Source organism: Trichomonascus vanleenenianus (assembly GCF_965637985.1).
Source record: "Trichomonascus vanleenenianus strain CLIB 3782 genome assembly, contig: TRVA0_004S, whole genome shotgun sequence".
Lineage (NCBI taxonomy): Eukaryota > Fungi > Ascomycota > Dipodascomycetes > Dipodascales > Trichomonascaceae > Blastobotrys > Blastobotrys vanleenenianus.
This window is the reverse complement of record NW_027481883.1, coordinates 137959-163291: the sequence shown is the minus strand read 5'-3', so window position 1 is coordinate 163291 and position 25333 is coordinate 137959. Positions and strand designations below refer to the sequence as shown.

Sequence of the window (25333 nt, the reverse complement as noted above, 5' to 3'; positions counted from 1 at the left end):
AACTTTCCACTACGGCCTCCGAGACAACACGGTTGCAGATCGATCTTCCATCTACGCCCTTCGCAGTACAAGTAATAGCGGTGAATGGCCCAATTGAAAGCAACATTATGTACCCATACGGCTACAATGGGACTCCAACCATTGTACACTGAACATCGTGCACCGTAATGTGCCCTGATGTCATGCAATGAAGAAGTGTATTGCCCTCAACCAGCCTCCTCGTCGAAACCCCTACCACCCCCCCTTGGCGGTGCACTGGCCGTGAGCAGCAGCATTACCCCTTGGCGGGGGGCGCCGTATTGCGCGCGCACGCACTAAGGCGTTGGGCGAGGTGCTAAAAATACAGGAGGATCTCGAAAAAATGTCTCACCGGGTGGCCCTGCGGGAAAACCACCAGTAGCCAGCCTCCTAAACGTGTAATTGAAACCTTCTTTTTCCACCGACCTTTGGCTTTTTTTTTCCCTTCTGTCGCGTTCTACTGTGGATCCCGGGATTATTGGTAGCCGGGAGTGGACAGAGTAGCTAGGGCGTTTTGTCTAGGTTGACTTAACATATTACGAAAATACCAGACAGAGTAAGTAATTGATAGCTTTTGAACTCGCGAAAGTCCGTTGCAATGGGCAGGCTAACTAGAGATCCAGTGGATAGAGCGGGCTCGTTTAGACGTAAAGGTTCGCAGAAGCGCAACTCGGGCAAGGAGAGCGACTACCAGTCGTTTGACGCCGAGTCTTCCGCGGGCGTTGAGTTCTCGCGGAAGCGGTCGCTGATTCGCCCCGAGCGGTCGCGTATCGAGCCAGGCCACCCGCAGTACCACTACACCCAGAAGGCCGCGCAGCAGGCCGGGCGCATCAATGTGCTGCCCTCGACCACGGGCAACGACCCCGTGCTCCAGGAGGGCATGCAGAACATCCCCATGACGGAGATGGCACGGCCTGAGGAGATCAAGGAGGAGAGCGAGGAATCCTCGCCAGACCTCAAGGGCGCCCAGAGCGTGGTGTACGGTCTCAATGACGAGGTTGGCTACCACCGGTCGACTTCGCAGGCCGGCAATTACGGGCCTCAGCACATTGTAGACAACGAGTCGCCCGACGCGCCATTGCGGGACCCGGCGACTGGCGCCCCAGCCGGCGGGCGCATGACACCGGGCCCCAAGAAGCCAGTGCCGCAGGCCAAGGAGGGCCTATCCCTATGGGCCGCTTACTGTAAAGTAGTCACGTTCTGGGCCCCGTCGTTCCTGCTAAGTCTGTTTGGCCCCAAGACCAAGGCGCGTCAGATGGCGTGGCGGGAGAAGATGGGCCTCATCACCATCATCCTCTATGTCGCAGCGTGCGTGGCGTATCTGACATTTGGTTTCACAGCGACCGTGTGCGACAACACGGTGATGCGAATCCGCAACAACGAGGTGCCCAATGAGTACCTCATCATCAATGGCCGGTTCTACGACCTGTCCAAGTCCAAGCACCCTGCTGCCCAGGGCATTAGCGCTGGCTCCAACATTCTATATCCGCCTGTCAACGCTGGGGGCATGGACGCGTCCTTCCTGTTCCAGAACGTCAATGGCAACTGCAAGGGCCTCATCACTCCAAAGGCTAACGCTGTGATCCCGCACAACGGAGACGACTTGGCGTACTACTTCCCGTGCCAGGTGTTCGCCCAGAACGGTACGACGCAGCCGTCGACGGAGGAGAAGCACTACGAGGGCTACGCGTGCCACACGTCTGCCACGGCGCGGAGGGCTTACTACAACCTCAAAGTAGCCGGCGAGGTCTACTTCACTTGGGATGACATTAAGAACTCGACGCGAAACCTTGTGGTGTACAACGGCAACGTGCTCGATCTCGACCTGCTGGGGTGGATCCGGGCCGACCAGGTCGACTACCCGTCTGAGTTTGACGACTTGCGCACAGACGACTCTAGTCTCAGGGGCACCGACGTGTCGCAGTACATGACCCACGGCCGCGAACGAAAAGTGATGAAGTGCCTGACCGAGACCGTCAAGGTCGGGTACATTGACACCGAGCAGATTGGGTGCATTGCCTCGCAGGTTGTGCTCTACGTGTCCCTTGTGTTCATCATTGGCATTGTGGCCGTCAAGTTTGTGCTCGCGTGCTACTTCAAGTGGGTCGTGTCCGGCCGCCAGGGCGCCTTCTACATGGACCGCAAGCAGCTCGAGGAACACCAGCGCCAGATTGAGGACTGGTCCGACAACATTTACACCCAGGGCCCCATCAAGAAGGCGCCTGTCTACCCAACGGCGCGAAAGGACCGCCAGTCCAAGATGATGGGCCGTCGCGGCGACCGAAACACGGTACACAGCATCACCATGGGCTCACAGGTGCCTTCTGTGTCTACTTCCAAGCTCGTCCCTGGCGGTACCTTCTACCAGGGCAACAACTCGCGAAGCTCTCTCATGATGCTCAACCAGTTTGATGGTAACCAGTCTCTGTTCTCGGCAGATACCTCCTACCGCGGTGCAGGCATGGACGATGAGTCTAACTACACTCAGGAAAACCCGTACTCGCCCGTTTCCCCGGGCAGCAGTGGCACGCTGGTGCCGGGCATGCCGGACTATTTAGTCCCGCAGCCGCCAGCCGGGTACCAGCCGTTTGGGTTCCCGCTTGCTCACACTATCTGCCTGGTTACTGCCTACTCCGAGTCCATTGATGGTCTTCGAACGACGCTGGACTCCATTGCCACGACTGACTACCCCAACTCGCACAAGCTCATTTTGATTATCTGTGACGGTATCATCAAGGGTTCCGGTAACGACCTTTCCACCCCCGAGATCGCGCTGTCCATGATGAAGGACTTCTGCGAGCCGCCAGAGGAGACCCAGTCATACTCCTACGTCTCGGTCGTGTCTGGTTCCAAGCGGCACAACATGGCCAAGGTCTATTCTGGGTTCTACAAGTACGACGACGACACCATTGAGGTGTCGAAGCAACAGCGAGTGCCCATGATGGTCATCGTCAAGACTGGTACCCCGTCTGAGGCCAAGACCGCCAAGCCAGGTAACCGAGGTAAGAGAGACTCTCAGATCATCTTGATGAGCTTCCTGCAGCGAGTCATGTTCGACGAGCGAATGACCGAGTTGGACTATGAGATTTTCAACGGCATCTGGAAGATTACTGGCATTGCGCCTGACTTTTATGAAATTGTGCTCATGGTTGACGCCGATACCAAGGTGTTCCCTGATTCCCTCACTCACATGGTTGCTGAAATGGTCAAGGATCCTGAGATCATGGGTCTGTGCGGCGAAACGAAGATTGCCAACAAGTCTGAGTCCTGGGTCACCATGATTCAGGTGTTTGAGTACTTCATTTCACATCACCAGGCCAAAGCGTTTGAATCTGTATTTGGCGGTGTCACCTGTCTTCCTGGTTGTTTCTGTATGTACAGAATCAAGACTCCAAAGGGCGCTGACGGATACTGGGTACCTATTCTGGCGAACCCAGACATCGTTGAGCGATATGCTGACAACGTTATCGATACCCTTCACAAGAAGAACTTACTGCTCCTTGGTGAGGATCGATTCCTGTCGACGCTCATGCTGCGAACATTCCCAAAGAGAAAGCAGATCTTTGTGCCAAAGGCTGCGTGCAAGACCATTGTGCCGAATGAGTTCAAGGTGCTGCTTTCCCAGCGACGACGATGGATCAACTCCACCGTCCACAACCTGTTTGAATTGGTTTTGGTCAAGGATTTGTGCGGTGTGTTCTGCATCTCCATGCAGTTTGTCGTGTTCATTGACTTGGTCTCTACGCTTGTTCTTCCAGCTGCAATCTCCTTCACGCTTTATGTCATTATTATTGCCATTGTGAGGAAGCCCACTCCCATTATGTCCCTCATTCTTCTGGCGCTGATTTTGGGTCTTCCTGGTTTACTCATTGTTGTCACAGCTCACCGGGTTTCCTACGTCCTGTGGATGCTCATTTACTTGATTGCGCTTCCAATATGGAACTTCGTCTTGCCCATGTACGCATACTGGAAGTTTGACGACTTCTCCTGGGGTGACACCCGAACCATTGAGGGCGGCGACAAGGGTGGCCACGATGAGGGCGAGGGTGAGTTCGATTCGTCCCAGATTGTCATGAAGCGATGGCGAGACTTTGAGCGAGAACGACGGCGCGCAATCGGAATGCCACAGGCTCCATGGAATAATGGTGGCTCCAACTCCATGCTCAGCTCTTCGAGCAACGCATTTGGGCATAGCCGGTCCGCCAATAACAGTTCCGAAGATTTGCATAGGGAAGTCAACGTTATTTGAAAAGGAAAACGAGAGTAAAAAACATCTGGGATTTTGGGGAGTTCACATTTTTTTGTCACGACTAGAAACTATTATACGTAAATAATTAATGAGATTTGTAATTTATTCACAAAAACTGATTAAATCGAGGAGAACAGTCACATCACATGACGAAGTTGGCTAGATAGTTGATTCATAACACATTATTTCTTCAATGAATCCATCGTCACAAGACTGTCATCATTGCCGTTACCGCGCTTGCTATTGCTTTCAAACTTGTGGTCCATCCAGTCGTCGTCAAGCGGTTCGTCATCGAGGAGATCGATCTCTTCCTCCTCTTCCATATCCCATATACTGTCACCGAGACTGGGTCGTGGTTTCTCGCCGGGTTTCTCTACTGCGGGCTGCTTATGGGTCTCCGGCTTCAATTGTGGTTCACTGCTCTGTGTTTCGTGGATTTTGGACTGGAAATTTGATAGCAGATTGAGGGTTTCTTTTTCTCGTTGCTGAAGCATATTAGCTGAGGTCTTCTTCATTGCCAATGCAGGTTTGTACAACGCTCTAATTTCGTCCAACACTGATGATGGTTCGGGCTTTTCCTTTTCCAAAACCTCTGATCCATGCATTGACTTTTTGAGAGAAGACTTTAATTCGGCAATTTCGTTTTCAATTGATTTGGATGGTGGGTTAGTTTGCTTCCTTGACAGATGGTCAGTATTCGGCAATTCAGAAGCTGCCCCATCCTTTTCCTTGGAGCCATGAGAATTCTCAACATCATTCTTTTTTGCCCTTTTGGCGTCCTTATTAGAAGCCTTTGCTTTCTTCCCTAGTAGTTCATGAGCAGACCTCATTTTGACCTTCTTCATCACGGGCGCGGACTCCTCATCCTCCTCTTCATCTCCGTACGAAAGCCGAACTGCAGCTTTCTTCTTACCCTTCTTCTTGTCGTTTGTCTCCTCTACCTGGGAGCTCTTCCGGCCGTAGATCAAATCATCGAAATATGGAATAACGACTTCAGCACGCTCGATTTTTGGCGGGTAAAGTGGCCTTTCGTTTTCATCCGTCTCCAATTCGCTAATCTGCAAAATATTAAATAAGGTTTCGCCCATGACCCTGCCGAAACAAGTGTTCTTATTGTTCAATTCCGGGGTGCTGGTCAGAGTGATGATGAATTGAGACCCATTCGTGCTCTTATGACCCATATTGGCACACCCAACCATACCCCGCCTCGAGTATCTGATACGCGAGTGGAATTCATCTTCGAAAGTGCCACCCTCGTAAATAGAAGTACCCCCATATCCTGTACCTGTGGGGTCGCCCGACTGGACAATAAAGTCGGGTACAACTCGGTGAAAAATGCAATTGTCGTAGTAGCCGTCCAGGCAAAGCTGGATAAAGTTTCGGCTCGCTTTAGGTATTTCCTTGGCCCATATTTCTATTTCTATCGGCCCTTTTGTCGTATGTAGGACTACCTTCGCGCTGGTCGGCGGCTCTATGCCCAGCGATGACATTGTCGTGAAAGGTTCGGCGATTTGATAACGTCGGATCAAACCTCCCATCACCTCTACAGCATTATCGTATACAGTGTCGACATTAAATACATTACAAATTATGCGGCAATACCACTAAGCAGTAATTCTAAATATGAGAGGACTTGCCGATTCTGGGCAGAAGCCGTAATTGCCCTTGTAAATAACGGCGCAAGGTCGCGAATCTGTGGTTGCAGGTTATCTAAAGAGTTCGCCAATGTATCCAGCAGGTAAATCAGCTCCTCACTCAGTAGTTTTGGAATAGGACAATTACCACGTAAGGGACCGTCACAGATATATCGGTATAATACCCTTGCTACCCGTAGCATGAGAAAGCCATGGCCCGATTTCAATCGCGCTAACTCGTCGATACACAAGTATGCCGTAAAGTGCCGTGAAACTGGTGAATGGTGTGCAGTAGACCCACGACGCGGTGCGTGGACGTACTCGACAACAGTCTTAAAGCTTGAAGTTGGGGACTGATACAACTCGGAATTCTGGAAAAGTGCCTCGACTAGCTTCTCCCAGAATTGAGAAGGCACGTTGTCGTTGTCCGGCTTAATGATCTCCATGAGCTTTCGATAGCTGGCGATATCAAATTGTTCGTAGCCAACATTATGGTTCAAATCAGACCCATTTGTTTTGGCAATGATGCTAATGCAGCCGTCTAAAACGACCCCCCAACTTTCATCTTCTAGTTGCAAAGGAACGACCTGGCTGACCAGCGAAATGAAGCTTTTCGTAGCCAGCTGCCATAGCTGTAGGTCGTTCTTGCCGATAATCGGGCATGAGAACTTGGCACGTATTGGTTCAAGCAGTGCCGAAAGTACAGCAAGGGAAGTGCCATTGCTTTTAATGACGTTAAAATCTGAGACTTTGCCAAGGCAATGGTCCAAATATATCATGGATACCTCACACAGCTTGACATAAGTCGGGACGCGAATCGATGTGTTCTGAGACTCCTCATGCTCTTTGAAGAAGTTTTCAGTGCGATCTGTGAATGGAAGAACAATCATAGATGCCAACGACTTGCACATCAGACTAACTGTCATATCGTCATCGAGCTCGATTGCCTTGATGCGAGCCATTACAGCCGACTGCAGCGGAGTCATGTTCTCCTTGTCTGCGTAATAGGGTGGTAGGGCCGGGAACGCTGCGCACCTGCCAAAGAGTGCTGCCGTCTTCTTCCGATTTTTCTTACTGATGGAAGAAGACAACCTATAGAGTGGTTCATGGACATTGACCAAAGCAGCAAAGGCCGCTTGAGAAACTTTTGGATCAACGATTTCATTTGGACCGTCGAACACAGGCTGCTTAGTCCAGAACGCCCACGTCGCGGTCAGACATTCATCAGGCAACGCGAGGCCGCTCCCGTCATCAAACTTCTCTAGCAAAGCTTTGAGACCTCGATAAACAGGAACCAGAATGCTTGGGGCTCTCGCGGTGGGATCAATAGAAGAACCAAGGTTCGTATAGTACTCGAGTATTGCGCCCCAAGTTCGCACAGCGAAATCATCCTGCTTGATGAAAATGGGCATAAAAGTAGCATACATGTTGCTGAGTCCGGTGATTGCCAGCGCCATGGTGTCATTCCACTCCTTGGTTTCTAATTCCACCTCTTTGGTTCGTTCCTCTTTTATTGCAGCTATGCTGTTGGGCCCCTCTGGCTGTCGAATATCCATAACAGCAGGAATGACAACGTTCTGACAGGCCAGCCATACATTGGATGTGAGCTTGTTCCCATGGGCTTCGAATACTCTAAATAGTGTTTGAAGCGCTCCATCTCGCACTTGCGGTCTAATGTTGATGGCGATTTCAGAGAGCTGCAGAAGTGCAAATATCCACATAGAATGAATATTATTAGGGAAGCTTTTTGTGAGCCCGGCAATCAGATCCTCTCTGGTCGAGATAACGACGTTGAGATCAGAAGAATTATCGGCTACCAAGCCCCGTAAATGATCAGATAAAATCCAAAATATGGAGATCGCCGTAAAGGAAATGTTGAGGTCTCTTTCTTGTTTGCAGAATCTTGTCAAAATATTGATGATCTCTGTCAAACATTCCACAGGAACAAGTTCCAAGAAATCATTGCAGATCAACTGCAAAGGAGCGAAGCCCGTCTTGACCAGCTTGCACGTGCTTTCATGTACAAGCCTTGGAATTTCGCTTTCAGTAGCCTTCTCAACCGTCTCCAGATACCTGAACACGGAATCGATGATATCCAAAACCGTATCCCATCCATCAACTATATTGCTTCCACACTGCCCGAGTATTCGGTGCAGGTTCTCGATCAGCGCAATATGGATATCCGACTCAGTTGAGGTCATCACAGCTAGAACATCCTTTGGAGGCTTGCGCAGTGAAATAATTGAATTTGTTCCATCAAGCATTGCCGCCAAAGCCCTCCGTTGCATCTTTCCTGCATTAGATTTCGTGTCAGCTGATATAGTCATCATAATGCCATTGAGAACGTCGTTGAAAAATTCGACGCCTTTAATTCGTGCCTCTGGCAACACTGAGCGAGTCGATATCACTTTCTTGTAGTGACCTGCAAACAATTCCCACGTCTTGAGCTCTGATTCGTCCTTGAACCTGTGGTTATTGAATTGTAAAGTCTTTGCCAAGAGTGATAAGAGGAATAATGGATTTGCATCTTCCTCCTTGAGAATTCCAACATTGGCATAGTCAGAATTTGAATCCAAATGCAATACCATATCTGATTTTGCCTTTAAACAATAAATAAGCTCGTAAAAAGCGTTAGGAGCATATTCCCTTGTGCTTTCCAATATCTTCAAGAATGTGTAGTTCAATGGCTTATAATCAGCGCCCATGTTCCCAAACAGCTGAGCACTTTCTTCTCGGACGTAACTTGAAGATCCCCGGGATAGTATAGCGTCAACGGTTTGAACCATCTCAATAATCACCTTCCAGCTCATACCGAGTGTCGGGCCTAGCGAAACCCCTATACTTAATAGCGCTCGGCAACACAGCAAGTTCCTGCCATTTAGCGACGACACGGCCTTTACGCCAGGACTATCTCTCCCACTGCCAGCAGCGGTTTGAATAGTCGATGCACTAGCGGATCTCTGATGGCCATGCTGGAATGTACTGACAATGCTCTCAACGCTCAGCATTCCACTGACCTGTCTATTACTGGAGCTGTTGGACACTGGAGACTTTGATTCTCTCGAAGGTGAGTGGGGAGCCGATGCTGCGACTCCGCCCAGTGGGATGGTGTTTCTTCCTAGCATTATCATAAATGCATCTCGAGCATCAATAAGCTCTAGCACCCCGGCAGAATGTGTGAATTTTTGGGCAGCTTTCACCAAGTCATGGAATATTGTCGAGTCTGTAGTCGCACATATAAAAGTTTCATAGAGGTTAAGCACTTCCTTCCAACAGTTCTTGACAAACGCCGTTGAGGTCTTTAAACTTTCGTCATCGTCGTTTTGCGTAATAAACTCAACCACCCCTTCGGACAGCGAGGTCGCGCTTCGCAGGACAAGCCAGTATAAATAAGTCCTCGGTAATTGAGGAGGGTCCAACTTGTCTAGCTGGTCAATAGTCGCAATTTTGACCGTTGAAGTTTTCATAGATATACCTGGTATGGCGGCAAGTTCGTAATCTGGAAGCTCACCGTCCGGCCCGCTCGGTATGACGAACTGTGTGGATATTGGGCCAAAGCCGATGGCAGATGGGTTCTCTTCTGCTATCCTGGCAAAAGCAGAAACCATTTTGAGGACTGAATCTCGACGTTCTTTGTTGAGGTCATACTCCTTGTACAAGTCGTCGACAATGGTGAAGTCGCTGCATAGACCCTGTAGAGTCTCCATGCAAAGTACTCTTTTCCAGTAAGGAGTAGTTGAGTCTCCCACGCTTTGGATGAGCATCGAAAGCATCACTTCGCACTCCACTTTTAAAATCGACAATTGCCGTTTCAGTAGAATGAAAAGCACCCGAACGACCCTCACTATAACAGCGAACTCTCTGCTTTCCGCGAAGAGCCTTAAAACCATTGGGGCAGCAGTTTTGCTCAACTGCTCCGCAAGCTCGTCATGGCGAGCAAAGATGTCACTATGATTTGTTAGTACGCTCTCCAGGAGCTCAAGCCCGAAAGGTTCGGACAGCGTCTTAGCCATAAAGAACGAAGGGGCTCGTCCGTCGGTGAGAAAACAGACATCTATAAACACCCTCAGAGCATCATAAGCTGCCTGCGTTATTTCCACCTCTCTGCCCCCAGAATTAACAATTTGACTCTTATCGGCCGCACCTTGATCAGCCTCATCCACTTTATCAAACACCAGAGTTATCAATTGCCGTTGCGTCGCAAATGCTGTGTTCGAAACTACATCGTCTCTATTCTGTCCTTGGAGGTATGCACATGTTTCTAACAGATTCGCAATTGCCAGGTCGTAAATATAGGCGCCGTAATTCTGCATCAGCGGATTGAGGCATTGCAAGATCTTCAACTGGATCTCCATGCCGAGTCCCATAGTTTCCTTCAATGCCTCAATCACGTGGTTCAATTCGTCCAATGGTAATCCAAAGTTGTTAATCAGAACGCTGAAACTCTGAATAGCATATGGACAGTACTTGGGGTTTTTCGTGTCACAGGCCATCAGGAATGGAGAAATGAAGGACGGCTCATTCGACAGTTCTAGTCATGTTAGTCTTCCAACCCACAATCTCAAACATAACATATAAAATTCTCACTTACGCTCAAACACTTGTCTGCCCTGCTTATTCTCTGATACGCGTCGTATAGTCTCCAAGCTCTTCTCGGCGGCCTATACATGATGAGTTAGTCTTCCTCAGTTTCTCTTCTGTCGTGGAGCATACCTGTCGCAGATCAGAGTGCCGTCGCCGGGTGTGCGAAATCAACTGCCCGAGCTCCGCTACCAATTGATGCACAGATGCCATTTCATATGCTTCTATTTGACTTAGATATGGGGTTTGAAGTCATAGGGGTAGCACAATACGTTCCACCCTGTCAATCTCTCAGTAGTATCACCGACGGCTGACTAAGCTAACATCAGCCGTGCGGCGTGCGGCTCTCGAGGCTATACACCGCCATTAGATTAATACCTGCTATCAATAACGCGATCGAGAGACACAAGTACATAGTAGATGTTGACAGCTACGTTGATAAGATTGTAACTTTAATATGCTAAAAGCTAAATGGTCATTTCCCGCATAGCTACTGCCACCATAGCTGTCGTATATAACCAAGCCATGGTTAGCTCATTTTTCTCTGAATTCACTCCGTTCTCATTACCACCTCCAAGTTGATTACCTTGATTTGTTCTTCGTGATCATACTTCCGAGCTTCACTCCGTTCGAAGGCAACAACGATTTTACAGTCAGAGCCTGCAATACCGGTAATATAAGCGTCACTGGGTAGAAATTCATAATGTGTTACCAGCCGATAGTCGTTAATATTATAGACAAATATCATGGCGTAGGAAGCTAGGATCAAAAAATTGTCAACGACGCACAGCGGTCCTCCACATAAATCGTTGTTTACAATTTCAACTTCCTCAGTAAAGTCGCTGCGAATACCGAAAAACCTCCCCTGCGATATGCTATCAACATAGTCCTGTGGTATACGTTGAGGAGTCGTGCTTTAGAGGGCAATCTGCCAGGAGCTTTTGGTATAGCTATGACTTTTTGCTCTGAACCCTTCACTAGTAACAGCATGTCTGATGTAGATACCACGGCATCATTGCCAAACGCAGTTATATCGTAGTACACCCTCACCCCTGCTATATAATAGCTCGCAATTTGATTTCGAGTAGCCCTATCAAATTGGACAATATTTCCATCGTCGCAAAGGCCATATATGAAAGATGAAGTCAATGCTGCATTGATGCAAGGGCTATTGGTTCTTATATGGCCGAGGAACCCCGTACTGCTATAGAGCAAAATGTCACCGTTCAAGCTTGCGGCTATCATTGCCCCGTCCGACCTGCATTGTACAGTTCTGATTCCTTTCATGTATAAACCTACTGGTCTCATGCGTAAGTTAGGCAAATCCATGTGGCTTATTAATCCGTCTTCTGTATACAATATGACCCAATTTCCTCGTGAAGCTATTCCAGTAGAAACATAGTGTGAAATTTTTGAAAGATTGTGAATGATACAGCATCCCATTGTCCAGTTTCGTTCTTTAAGAGCCATTTCGAGTCCCACATTCTGTAATCGTCGTGATGCATGTACAGCAGCGTCTGAGCCAATTGTGTTGTAAATTGCAGAACGCCATACCTCTCTGTAACTCTTCATCAGCTCGCAGTACCTTCTATTGACCATCCTTAGCTGTGCAAGAGTTAGTACGTCGGCTTGCTCCATAACGTGAAGCAATAGCTCATTGGGGAGGCCCTCCAAGGAAAAAGCTCTCTCCGCGACACGAATCGAGTTTGTGAATTTGTAGCTCTCAATCGATTGAATAGTGAAAGTGCCGTCATATTTGATAAGCCGTCCAATGGTGTCCCTGTATTGTGGATTACCAATCTTACTATCTGCATAATCGCGTGCCATGATATTTTCAAGTTTAGCAGAAATATATGAAAGCCGGCACCTTGGTTAATGCGGATCAGGAGACCAGTCGGGATTCAAAAAAATAGTTTAAAATTCATTATGGAAAGTAAACATACATCAATGGTAACAAGTAAAAACCTAAGCTTCTACTGGAATTTCCGCAATCTTCACTCTCTGCTCAATGCCTCCGTGGCCCGGCAGCCGAGTGTTTCCCATCAGGTGCAGATCAACCTGACGAGCGCACTGTCGGCCCTCTTGAATACCCCAGACTACAAGACTCTGTCCTCGTCTGCAATCGCCGGCGGCGTATATCTTATCGCCGACGTAGTATCCATTCGGTTCCTTTGGCTGAATAGAACCTCTTGGGCTGCGTGGAACGCCAAAGTTCTGAGCTTCGGCGCCAATAAAGCCCATGGAGAGTAGGACCAAATCAGCCTCGAATACTTGCTCGGAACCAGGAACCTCTGCCATTTGCCAGGCACCAGAGTCCGATTTGCGCCATTCAACTCGTACCGTCTTAACACCTTTCACGTTGCCGTTTTCATCCCCAACAAACTCCTTCGACAGGATGCAGTATTCTCGTGGATCCTTGCCATAGTGTGCGGCTACTTCGCTGTGGCCGTAATCCACACGGAATACCTTTGGCCACTGTGGCCATGGATTGTCCTTTTCACGATGGCTTGGTGGGTCTGGAAGCAGCTCAAAGTTAGTGACGGACTTTGCACCATGTCGAACCGAAGTGCCCAAACAGTCATTACCGGTATCACCGCCACCAATGACAATGACATTCTTGCCTCGAATAAGTCCTTCAACCTCTTCCAAACGATCGTCGAGCAAAGCTTTGGTATTCCACTCAAGCAGCTGCATGGCGAACATGATGTTGCTGAGTTCTCGGCCGGGGATCTTCAAATCTCGCGGAATGGTAGAGCCAACAGCAAACACGACAGCGTCTGACTGTGCCTTGAGAGCATCTACAGTAATGTCTTCACCAATATTGGTGTCTGGAATGAACTCGACACCCTCATCTGCCATAAGCTTAATTCGTCGCTCAACAACACGCTTATCAAGCTTCATGTTTGGAATTCCGTACATCAGCAGGCCACCAATTCTATTGGCTCTTTCATATACGGTAACGGAGTGTCCTGCCTTGTTCAGCTGGTCAGCAGCCGCAAGACCTGCGGGACCCGAACCAACAATTGCGACTCGTTTTCCAGTTCGATGGGTCGGGGGCTTGGGGACCATCCAACCTTTCTCAAACGCGTAATCGATAATTGCACATTCAACGCTCTTAATACCCACCGGCTCCTCATTGATGCCCAAAACACAAGCCCCTTCACAAGGAGCAGGGCAAATTCGGCCAGTGAATTCGGGGAAATTGTTGGTCATGAGCAATCTTTGAAGAGCGTCATGCCACTTGTCTTTGAACACAAGCTCATTCCATTTTGGAATCACGTTCGAGATTGGGCAACCCGTGTTGGACTGGCAGAACGGTACACCGCAATCCATGCATCGCGCAGTCTGGTGCTTGAGATCTTCCTTAGTCAACCGAGTACTTAGTTCATTCCAATCCTTGGTTCTGGACTTCGCAGGACGATACTTTTCCGTCCGTCTCTTGTATTTCATGAAGCCCTTCAGCTTATCCAGGCTTTCGATCGTCTTGTGCTCGGCCTTGGGATCAAGAATGGCATCTTCAAGGTCTCCTATCATGGGCTCTTCAAACTTGATGCTCTGCACAATGCCATTAACGTGACTTCTGCTTAGTCGGATGGATCGCTTTCGCCTTTGAAGCTCACCATTGGTGATATCAGCTTCGGGGTCCTCTTTAACCTTTTGGAAGATATCCTGAATCTCGGAAGTAATCGAAAGCTGGTTCTTTTTCGACTCTTCTTCAAGGACCTTCTTATAATCCAATGGAAGAACTTTAACAAACCTAGGCAGTGACCGGTTAAAGTTTTCCAACAGCCGCCCAGCAAGAGGGGAGCCAGTGTACCGTTTGTGGTCCTCAATCAAGCCTCTAACAAAGGCAATTTCAGTAGGATCAGTGATGCTGCTGAGTTCAACCATCTCTTTGTTGACCTTCGAGCTGAAATCCTGTGCCATATCGAGCACGTAAGCAATGCCGCCAGACATACCTGCCGCAAAGTTACGGCCGGTAGATCCAAGGACTACTACTCGGCCACCAGTCATGTACTCACAACCGTGATCGCCAACACCTTCAACGACTGCGGTAGCACCAGAGTTTCGAACAGCGAACCGCTCAGCCGCAATACCTCGGAAGTAGCAGGAACCAGAAGTAGCACCATACAAACAAGTGTTACCCACAATAATGTTTTCTTCTGACCGGAACTTAGAGGATTTCGGAGGGTAAACAATAATTCGACCACCGGAAAGACCCTTGCCAACGTAATCGTTGGCATCACCTTCCAACTCAAGGGTAATGCCCGAAGCAAGGAATGCACCAAAGGACTGGCCTGCAGAGCCCTTCAAGTTCACATGAATTGTATCATATGGAAGTCCGTTTTCGCCATACCGCTTAGATACTCTGTACGACAATGTGGAGCCCACGCTTCGATCAGTATTGACAATGTCCGCCTCAATCTGCACTGGAACTCCCTTCTCGAGAGTCAGCTCAGATTCATCAATAAGCTTATTGTCCAATCGGTTGTGGAGTCGGTGATCCTGCTTTCTAACATTGTAGGTAGCAACGCCCGGTCTCAAAGAGTAAGCTGGGGTGAGCAAAGCGGACAGGTCAATGGACTTTGCCTTGGCCGAGGCATCGTTTCGAACAAAGAGCTTTTCCGTTCGGCCAACCATCTCATTGACTGTTCTGAAACCAAGCTTAGCCATGATCTCTCGAAGCTCGTTAGAAATGTAGTAGAAGAAGTTAATTACATGTTCTGGAGTTCCAGTAAACTTCTTCCTGAGCTCGGGATCCTGGGTAGCAATACCGACAGGGCATGTGTTGAGATGGCACTTTCTCATCATGGTGCATCCCATTGCAATGAGTGGAGCGGTGGCGAAACCCCATTCCTCGGCACCAAGGAGACATGCAATAGCGATATCACGACCAGTCCGAAGCTGTCCATCGGTCTGGACAGCAACTCGGCCTCTCAAGTCATTAAGGACCAAGGTCTGGTGGGTCTCTGCAACACCTAGTTCCCAAGGGAGACCAGCGTACTTGATACCCGTCCACTTAGATGCACCGGTACCACCGTCATGACCAGAAATGGTGATATGGTCAGCCTTTGCCTTGGCAACACCAGAAGCCACAATACCAACACCGACCTCTGATACGAGCTTAACGGAAACACGAGATCGAGGGTTGGAGCATTTGAGGTCGTAGATCAACTGCTTGAGATCTTCAATAGAGTAGATATCGTGGTGCGGGGGAGGAGATATAAGTCCAACACCAGCGGTGGAGTGCCTGGTTTTTGCGATAGACTTAGAGACCTTGTGTCCCGGCAATTCACCACCTTCACCCGGCTTCGCGCCCTGTGCCATCTTAATCTGAAGCTCATCCGCATCAGCAAGGTAGTAAGAAGTGACACCGAAGCGACCCGACGCGATTTGCTTAATTGCCGATCTCATAGTATCACCATTCTTATTGACAAACGATCGCTCAGAGTCCTCACCGCCTTCGCCTGTATTTGACTTACCTCCGAGTCGGTTCATAGCAATAGCCAGAGTTGAGTGGCTCTCAAGAGAGATGGAGCCATACGACATAGCGCCAGTGACGAACCGGCGAACGATTTCAGTCCATGGTTCCACCTGCTCAACAGGGATAGGAGACGAGCCATCAAAGTCGAAATCTAGAAGTCCGCGTAGCGTGCAGTTCTTAATTGCCTCATACTCCTTGGCAGAGTAAGCCTTGTAAGCGTCCTGATTCTTATTCCTGACTGCATCTTGCATGTTGGCAATCGCTGCTGGGTCGTTAACATGGGCATCGCCGCCGTCTCTCCAATGGTACTCTCCCGATTCTGGAAGGCCAGCTGGCCGAACAGTCTGCCGATCTGGGTAGCCTCGGTTGTGCAAGGAAAGTGCATCTTTGGCCAAGTATTCGAACCCAATGCCATCAATTCGGGACGCGGTACCTGGGAAGCACAGATTCACAACCTCGGTGTTCAGGCCAAGGATTTCAAAAATCTGGGCACCTTTGTAAGAAGCCAGGGTAGAGATACCCATCTTGGACATAACCTTCAAGATGCCGTCGTTGATAGACTTCTTGTAGTTGTTAATGATCTTTGCCTCCGACATTGGCTCCTTGAATAGACCCTCCTGGTTCATCTTAAGGTACGTTTCGATGATCAGATAAGGATGCACAGCGTCCGCGCCGAAGCCGATCAAGGTGCAGATGTGGTGGACTTCCCGTGCTTCAGCGGTCTCAACAACAAGTGCCACTCGAGAACGTTTCTTCTGCTTGACGAGGTGCTGGTGAACGGCACCCAACGCAATTAGAGAAGAGACGGCAACTCGTCGATAGCCGGAGCTCTTATCAGACAGTACAATGATCTTGTTGTTATTGTTTATAGCCTCAACTGCCTCGTCACACACCCTGTTGACGGTGGCGAGGTAGCCCTTTTCTCCCTCGGACTTGTCGTAGGTGATATCGATGACACCCAGACTCCAGGATGGGTAGAACCTAGGGAGATTCAACAAAGTATTGAACTCCTGGAAGGAAAGAACTGGGGATTTCAGCAGCAACCGGTTGCACTGAGAGGCCTTAACTTCGAGCAAGTTCTCTTGTGGTCCAACGAAGCACTCCAAAGACATTACAATGCTCTCTCTAATCGGATCAATTGGCGGGTTGGTGACTTGAGCAAAGAGCTGTCTAAAGTATTCGTAGATAACGCGAGGCTCACTGTTAAGGCAGGCGAGTGGCGCATCATTGCCCATAGAGCCCAAGGCTTCTTTACCCTCGATAGCCATTGGGGCAAGGATGAGACTGATTTGCTCAAAAGTGTAACCAAACGCCTTAAGGCGCGGGTCCTGCTGAACCGGCACGTCGTCCACCGTTGGCGAGAGCGGAAGCGCGTTGCCCCCATTCTCCATGCGGCTATAGGTCTCTTCGAGGCTGATGACATTGGCGTGGATCCAGGACTTGTAGTCAAAACGAGCGCCCACCTGTTTCTTGAGCTCCTTGTCGTCAACAATACGGCCTTCCTTGGTATCTACTAGCAGCATTCGGCCTGGCTTGAGCCGCCCTTTCTGCACTACCGACTCTGGATCAATGGTCATGACACCGACTTCAGATGCACAGATCATAATATCGTCCGAGGTGACGTAGTACCGGCATGGTCGCAGACCGTTTCGGTCCAAGTTGGCACCGCAGTAACGCCCATCGGAGAAGGTGAAGAGGGCAGGACCGTCCCATGGCTCCATCAAGCAGGCAGCCCACTCATAGAAAGCGCGCTTTTCCGGGTTCATCTCGGCATGGTTTTGCCATGCTTCGGGGATCATGAGCATGACGGCCTCTGGTAGCGACAGAGCACCATTGATAACCAGCAGTTCTAGCACGTTATCGAAAGCGGCTGAGTCGGACCCGCCCTCCTCAATGATGGGGTACAAGAGCTCGAGCTCGTCGCCAAACTTCTGGGAGCTCATGACGCCTTCTCTTGCATGCATCCAGTTCTTGTTGCCTCGCAGCGTGTTGATCTCACCATTGTGTGCGGCCATTCGCATGGGCTGCGCCCGGTCCCACGAGGGAAAGGTGTTGGTCGAGAATCGCGAGTGGACGAGAGCAAAGTGACCCTCGTACTGCACGTTCAGAAGGTCGTAGTAGTACTCATAAACCTGCACGGGGGATAGCTGGCCCTTGTAGACGATGGACCGATTCGAGAGTGAGCAGATGTAGAACCACTCCTGTTTGTTGATGGCGCGGGTCGCCTGCTTGCGGAGCACAAACAGCTGGCGCTCGAACTGCGACTCGAACTCGCAATCAAACTGGTCCTGGTCTGCATTCTCTGGCGCTGGTCCCGAGCCGTAGGCAGCCTCGAGGACTATCACCGGCTGCAGAATGAGCGGTTCCTTGGACTTGGCCGCCGGGCCCAGGATGGAGGAATCCGTCGGCACAGCCCGCCACGCGAGAATTCGCAAGCCCAGGCTCTCAGCCAGCTCGGTGAACACCTTCTGCGACTTAATTCGTGTCTCGTCGTGTGTGTGGAAGAAGAGGTTGCCGATGGCATATTGGCCCTGCGGCGGCAGGGTGATCTCGGGATTGGTGCGGCCAAACTCAGAGACGAAAAAGCGGTGCGGAATGGAGGTCATGACGCCAGCACCGTCGCCGTCCCGGACATTGGATCCCACGGCACCCCTGTGGGTCATATTGCACAGCAAGTTCTTCGCGTCCGACACGATTTTGTGCGAGACTTGGCCCTTGATGTGGCAGGCAAACCCGACACCGCACGCATCTTTCTCGAGCTCGGGGTCATAGAGGCCCTGTTTCTCGGGCAAAGCTCCTGCCCACGAAGTGTTTGTCATTCCTACGAGTACTATGGGTCGCATCTGTTAGTAATTGGCTCCTACAATTAAACAAAACGGTGGAGGGACATACCAAATGCTTCAATAGTTCACACGTTCAAATTGGAGCCCCAAAATATGATTGTCGACTTATTCTGTTGGACAATCCACAATGCTCTACATTCTCATTAGCTGACATCTCTCTTATCAGTAAGTCCTCACTTACAACTTAAAAAAGTGGTGCTGACACGCTACTGTACCTCGGTACTTTAATGTACAATTTACAAAAATGCTAATAACTCTAGGAAGGGCGTAATTTGCCAACCCTTTCGAATTGACCTGGAGCTACCAGATATGGCCGAACATGGGGGCCCATTTATAACCCCCGGGGATGGGTAGATAGCGCTCATTTGTGACAGATCAGGTCGAAACTGCCCGAGTCGCTATGCAACGCCGGAACAAAGATAAGGTGTCGACTTGCATATCAGCCGCATTGATAAAACAGGGTCCCGCCAATCACATCGCGCGGCGGTATGATTACCCACGCAGAGTGAGTTAATCCGCAAGCCGCACTCCGGGGGGCAGCACATTCACATGCGGATGGGGACCAATAAGGCGTCTTATCGCGATAGGGTTTTATCCCCGCCAGGCTCCGATACGACCGATAAGTTATGGTGCGATATGTTTCCTCCTCCGTAGGCCCCGTATGTATGGGGGAGAGCAACCCCTCACTGTTATTTATTTCTGTAAAAGGTAGCTAAAGGGGCTCCGGTACTAAGGGATTACCGGTAATGGATAAAGGATTAACTAGACACTGGGTAAAGAATTAAATGATGGTCTACGGGGCTGGGGTATCGATCCTCTTAGAGTATACATAATATTATGGATAGTTTTTGGATCATGTCTATTAGTACTTTAGTTCTAGCTAACAATAGCTATAGCTGGTAATTGCTCGTACAATTAACGTAGTTCTGGGGTAAATTCTAGGGATAATTATTCGTCATCTGAATCGTTCTCGCCTTCCTGGGTCTCTTCTTCGTCGTCCTCCCATTCGTCGTCGGACTGAACGGCCTCGACCACGCGCTCCTTGCGCTTGGCCTTTTCGCGCGCGAAGTCCTCGGTAATTTGCTTACCGACGCCCTCCCGCACGGTCCTATTGGCCATCGAGTCCCACACTTTGACGGTACCATTGCTGCCTGCAGCGACAATGTGGCCGACGGCTTCCTTATCGGGCGCAAAGCTCACCGAGAAGACCTTGCCCACGTCGAGGTCCCGCGACAGAATCATGGAGGGCCGGTTCTCGGTGAGGTTCCACAGCTTGACCGTCTTGTCGGTCGAACCGGTCACCATGAAGCCAGGCATATGCCGGTTGATGTCAAAGCTCGTAACCTCGGAATCGTGCGCCTGCAAGGTCCACACCGCCTTTGACTCGTTTCGCGCGTCAAGCTTGTGAATGCGACCATTCTCCGTAGACACGTAGAACTCATAGCCGTTGGAATCCCACTTGAGTCCTTCGACGTCACCATCGAGCTTCCACCGTCGTTGGCCCGCTCCCTCGCTAGCCCGCAGGTCGGACACAATGGCGTGGTGGTCATAGCCGCCGGAAAGCAGCACCGTCGCCTCGGCAGGGTTCCACGCCACCGCCGAAACTTTACCGTCGTGGAACCCAAACGACTTGGCGCACACGCCTTCGTTGAGGTCCCACAGCTTGACCGTCGTATCTGCGGATCCCGACGCCAGCAGGTTTCTATGCATACGGTTGGCCGAGAGCGACAGCACCGCGTCAACGTGGAATGTGTCATTGATCTTCTTCTTGAGCGCCTTCTTCTTCTGCTTGCTCTTAAGGCCGGACAGCTCAGCTGCTCCGGTGTCGCCGTCGGGACGGCCCAGAACCATGTCCGGATAGACGCTGTCGACAACGTCCAGGTTCCAAATCTCAATCTCCGGGTCAAACGTGCTAATCGCCGCGAAATTTCCGGGTCGTGAGTCATCCTTGGTCTTGCCCACCCGGTAGTCGAGCCACTCTACGCACAGCGGGAACGACGACAGCAGGAAGTCATGGTGCACGTACAGGTTGTTCCGCGCAATCTCGGCTCCGTCCTCCTCTTCTTCAACTGTGTCGTCGTAGACGTACACCTCAAGGTAGGAAAGGTTGTCCTCCGTTCGCGCCGCCAGAACAAGGTTGTCGGTGGGCAGAATCTGCAATTCCTCCCGCTCTTCGTCCTGCTCCTGCGCGTCGGGCAGGGTAATGTACGGGTCCTTCTCGCCCTCTCCCTCGTAGAACTGGATATTTTTGCTGCCGAAAATGCCCATCGGCTGGCCCTCGGCAGTCTCTTCCTCATCATCGTCGTAATGCTCAAGATCGTACTCCTTCAGATCCTCGTCTATCTCCTCCTGATCCTTTAGGGCCGCAGACTCTCGAGCCTCTTCCAGATCCTCCTTAGCCTCATCGAGCCGGAGCTGGGCGAGCTCCGAAATCCTAGCAATCTCCTCATCATCGAAGTCGTACTTCTCTGGATACTCGGCAGCGTACCCCCGGGGAACCCAGGTCGTCGAGGATATCATCTTACTGATAAGAAGATCTAAACGTTCAGTAGATATATAAATTTCGAATTTTTTCACTTTACTTAACTTGACTTAATCAGCCGCACCTCCACGTCTTCAATGCACCGGTGTAATCGATCGAAATGAGGGTGTCTGCTTAATTAGTCCACATTATCGAGCCCCTTATAGGCATGTATATCCCTATCATATAAAGAGGTATATCCAGGTATCAACTATTCGCATTTTTACTTACTTATACATGAATAGAGCGAAGAAATAGGCCGAATCTAACAGGGTTCACACTGTTTGAATCCCACTGTTTCAAGCCAAAAGGCGTATCTTTTGACCTGGATATCTCTAAATACATTAACTGCGACACGTTTGGTATGTGAAATACTAAGAATAGAAGCTAGCGACCTGGTCGTCTGAATAAACCATGGACATCCTGCGATTACTCGGACATATGGTAAAATGCAGTTAATTAGCGGGTTATTATTCACCGCTAATGGCGGAGATCTCAAACGACAGCCGTTCGGTACACCAGAGGTATTTTACATTTCAAACACGCGCTGGTAATTGAAACGTCAACCGGTTCGCCTGTTAGTACACTTTTTTAAGCTACATTCTTTCCCCATTTCATCCAAGAGGCGGTCAGAGCACTAGTTGAAAAATGCCAGAAGACAAGAACGCTGAGAAGCCCGTGCACACGGCAGGCATGAGAATCGAGGATCTCCTCAAGATGCTTAGCATGCCCCAGGAGAAGCCCCAGAAGAGTATGGAGGAGTACAAGTTCTGGAAGACTCAGCCTGTGCCACATCTCGGTACCGAGGTAGACACCGAGGGCCCGATTGAGCACAAAGCTCTAGCCGACGTGCCCAAGTCCCCGCAGAACCTCCCGGGCGACTTCGAGTGGTCCACGGTCGATATCACCCAGGATGCTCAATTACAAGAGGTGTACGATCTGCTGTACCACAACTATATTGAGGATGACGACGAAAGCTTCCGCTTCAAGTACTCCGTCGAGTTCCTCCAGTGGGCGCTCATGCCCCCAGCGTGGCAGCCGGAATGGCACGTCGGTGTGCGAGTCAAGTCGACTAATAAGCTCATTGGATTCATCTCCGGTATTCCAGCTACACTCAAGGTCCGGGAGGGCGAGCCTTTGAAGGTGGCCGAAATCAACTTCTTGTGCGTCCACAAGAAGCTGCGATCGAAACGACTGGCACCAGTGCTCATTCGAGAGGTTACCCGGAGGGTCAACCTGACCGGCGTCTGGCAGGCGCTTTATACGGCGGGAACGCTGCTGCCGACTCCAATCTCTACTTCGCGATACTACCACCGATCGATTAACTGGCCAAAACTACATGCCGTCGGATTCTCGCCACTGCCTATTGGCTCTACGCCGGCGAAGCAGGTCGCCAAGTACGCTTTACCGGCCGAGAAGACTCTACCAGGCTTTAGAAAGATGACCGAGGAGGACCTCCCGGCTGTCCACAAGCTGCTCACCGAGTATCTCAAGCGATTTGAGATCATTCCAGTAATGGACGAAGAAGAGCTCAAGCATGGCCTGTTGGGCGCCCCAGATGTCGTTTACCCGTATGTTGTTGAGGAAGATGGCAAGGTGACGGACGTTGTATCCTTCTACGGCCTGGAAAGCTCTGTGCTGGGCAACGACCAGTACGATTCCATTAAGGTTGCCTACAGCTTTTACTACGCCTCTTCAGCGGGAATTGGCGACAAGGTCGACCAGAAGAAGCTCAAGTCCCGGCTCGTCAACTTGTTCAACAATGCTCTCATCGCTGCTAAGGGCCTCGACTACGATGTTTTCAACGCGCTAACCCTGCAGGATAACCCTCTCTTCCTTGAAGATCTCAAGTTTGGCTGTGGCGACGGCTTCTTGAATTACTATCTGTTCAATTACCGGGCTTTCCCAATTCATGGTGGCATTGACCAGAAGGACAACAGTTTGGTATACCAGCCAAATAAGGGCGTTGGCGTCGTCATGCTGTAATGTTTAGGCTTAAAGCCATTGTCATTCCATTCAGCCTGCAATAGTTGCTGCCGCCAACCATTTGAAGAATCGTTACATTAGTAGTCAGTTGGTTATATAGGCTATTTACATGAGAATGCGTCAAAATATATTAGCGATTAATTCATAACATGGCAGACGCCAGCTGGGCGGGCAAGCCAGCAATGATGTTACTTTCTTTGATAGAAAATGTTACCTCCAGTAATAAAAAGAGTCGGGAAGAAGGTGAAGAAGGAAACGATGCCGAGCGTCAGCGAAGTCATGGGCCAGCCCCTGTGCTCCATGATGGCACCCGCAACAAACGGCCCGACGAGCGCACCGAGCGAAAATGCACAATTGAACAACGCATAGGCCTGGCCGAACCCTCTTCCCGGTCCGAACGCACCTGGTGTCTGGGCCTCTATCTCGGCGACAACGGTGGACAAGTCACCCAACATTGGAGAGAAAATCAAAGTAAACGACACACCGATAAGGGCGAGTAGTGCCACAAAGAGCACAATCTGGCCCACATTATGGTGGTCTGGTACCCTCAATAATGTCAGGAACATGCCGTTGAGAAGGTACCCCAGTGCACTGATGTACTTTGGGCCAAATCTATCTGAGAGCCAGCCGACTGCGGGCTCCAGGACTGCTGGAACGGCCACGGCTAGGAACACTAATCCAGCGCCTTGGGAGTCGAATCCAAAGAGCTCATTAAGGTGGATTGTCAGCGTCGTGTCGACGGAGGTCATGATCCATGCCTGGATGAAAGACTGAAAGAGGCAAGTGAGGATCCGCACATTCTGAAGAAGGGTAATAATAGGAGGGAGGGCTATTTTCCGTCCAAAGATATGAATTGAGGTCTTCAGCTTGCGGGCGAGCTTAATTGGCTCCAATTCCTCGCTATTCATATTTTGCTCAAGATCTGCACTTTGTTGTTCCTTCGAGCCGCCCTGAGGTTGATCTTCGACGGAAGCTTCGCTCGGAACACTGGCCATCATCGTACTTTCCTCAGTCTGGGCCTGAGGTCTAGCGAGTTCCTTTTCTATCTCCTCCGGAGACATGCCCAGCCGCGCAAGCTTCCCGGGCAGCTCCTTCTTTTCAATCATAAGTAGACGCAGGATCACGTCGAACACCAGCACACCAAAGCAGACGTACCACACGGCATAGTAGCCAGCATTCTGGTAGATGATACCACCAAACAACGGGCCGAAAAAGACGCCTAAGCTCATGCCAATACCCGGGAAGCTCATCAAATAGGCGACTTTGTCAGGGTCGGCAGTATCTGCTATCACCGACAACCCCACAGACCACACAGCGCCGCCGGACATACCGAGCAGCAGACGGCCCACCATGAAGAGGGCGACTGATTTTGTAAGGCATAGGATGACGGTGGACGCGATGAGAACGACGAGACCGGCGACCATTGAGCTCTGCCGGTTGTTGAGGCGGTCGCATACGTATCCGAAGGCAATTGACCCCACGATAAGCCCCGCAGAGTATATAGCCAGACTCTTGGAGACGGCACTCTGGATTTCATCGTGGGCTAGGCCCATGCGGAATTCGAATGCAAAGGGAACTACTGGTACGACGACACTGTACAGAAAGATGTCTGTAAACACGGCCATGAAGATTACAAACACAATGAATGCCTGGCTTGATCTTAGCCTGATCATCCGATAAGACGACAGGTATGGGAGCCTGATCCCATCCACAGCTCGGGAAAGCTTGGATAGTGCTGTGACCATTAATTTGTTTACTGATTATTGCTCGATTACGTTCTGTGTACATACGAAGTACTCTACGGTCGTACCATTCTTATATGAATTCAATGACTCCGTCGGCCATGTACAATGCCTCCGATAACGTTGACCCGAGTCACTTCTCTTACTAATGTAGCTAGCCAAAAAAAAAGTCTCGGATCGACATTCCCAAAAGGGCATATACCTGTACGGTACAAACTGCCGTGGGGACTTGGCACTATTTGTCACCGTCTATACCCGTACATAGCAGGAGACA

General features: G+C 50.2%; 8 protein-coding genes across 8 annotated transcripts; 2 read left to right on the top strand and 6 right to left on the bottom strand.

Annotated features, from left to right (window-relative positions):
• Nucleotides 1–573: 573 nt before the first annotated feature.
• CHS3 (chitin synthase CHS3) lies at nucleotides 574–4267 on the top strand (the record flags this gene model as incomplete). Its single annotated transcript, XM_076682662.1, has 2 exons — nucleotide 574; nucleotides 642–4267. Coding segments are annotated over 2 exons (3627 nt in total).
• A 182-nt stretch (nucleotides 4268–4449) lies between these two features.
• Nucleotides 4450–5757, bottom strand: TRVA0_004S01464 (uncharacterized protein; the record flags this gene model as incomplete). The annotated part of the gene is made up of 1 exon (XM_076682661.1): nucleotides 4450–5757. One exon carries the CDS (start codon nucleotides 5755–5757, stop codon nucleotides 4450–4452), a length of 1308 nt encoding a protein of 435 aa, XP_076543023.1.
• A 98-nt stretch (nucleotides 5758–5855) lies between these two features.
• MON2 (Mon2p) lies at nucleotides 5856–10695 on the bottom strand (the record flags this gene model as incomplete). The annotated part of the gene is made up of 3 exons (XM_076682660.1): nucleotides 5856–10432; nucleotides 10493–10562; nucleotides 10615–10695. The coding sequence occupies 3 exons, from the start codon at nucleotides 10693–10695 to the stop codon at nucleotides 5856–5858; spliced, it is 4728 nt and encodes a 1575-aa protein (XP_076543022.1).
• A 600-nt stretch (nucleotides 10696–11295) lies between these two features.
• On the bottom strand, nucleotides 11296–12081 carry TRVA0_004S01420 (uncharacterized protein; the record flags this gene model as incomplete). The annotated part of the gene is made up of 1 exon (XM_076682659.1): nucleotides 11296–12081. One exon carries the CDS (start codon nucleotides 12079–12081, stop codon nucleotides 11296–11298), a length of 786 nt encoding a protein of 261 aa, XP_076543021.1.
• Nucleotides 12082–12447: 366 nt separating this feature from the next.
• Nucleotides 12448–19167, bottom strand: GLT1 (glutamate synthase (NADH); the record flags this gene model as incomplete). Its single annotated transcript, XM_076682658.1, has 3 exons — nucleotides 18992–19167; nucleotides 18860–18940; nucleotides 12448–18797 (listed from the first exon to the last, which is right to left on the bottom strand). Exon 3 carries the CDS (start codon nucleotides 18784–18786, stop codon nucleotides 12448–12450), a length of 6339 nt encoding a protein of 2112 aa, XP_076543020.1. The 5' UTR covers nucleotides 18787–18797; nucleotides 18860–18940; nucleotides 18992–19167.
• A 591-nt stretch (nucleotides 19168–19758) lies between these two features.
• Nucleotides 19759–21330, bottom strand: PWP1 (rRNA-processing protein PWP1; the record flags this gene model as incomplete). The annotated part of the gene is made up of 1 exon (XM_076682657.1): nucleotides 19759–21330. One exon carries the CDS (start codon nucleotides 21328–21330, stop codon nucleotides 19759–19761), a length of 1572 nt encoding a protein of 523 aa, XP_076543019.1.
• Nucleotides 21331–21979: 649 nt separating this feature from the next.
• Nucleotides 21980–23317, top strand: NMT1 (glycylpeptide N-tetradecanoyltransferase NMT1; the record flags this gene model as incomplete). Its single annotated transcript, XM_076682656.1, has 1 exon — nucleotides 21980–23317. One exon carries the CDS (start codon nucleotides 21980–21982, stop codon nucleotides 23315–23317), a length of 1338 nt encoding a protein of 445 aa, XP_076543018.1.
• A 188-nt stretch (nucleotides 23318–23505) lies between these two features.
• TRVA0_004S01332 (MFS transporter) lies at nucleotides 23506–25062 on the bottom strand (the record flags this gene model as incomplete). The annotated part of the gene is made up of 1 exon (XM_076682655.1): nucleotides 23506–25062. The coding sequence occupies one exon, from the start codon at nucleotides 25060–25062 to the stop codon at nucleotides 23506–23508; it is 1557 nt and encodes a 518-aa protein (XP_076543017.1).
• Nucleotides 25063–25333: the final 271 nt, after the last annotated feature.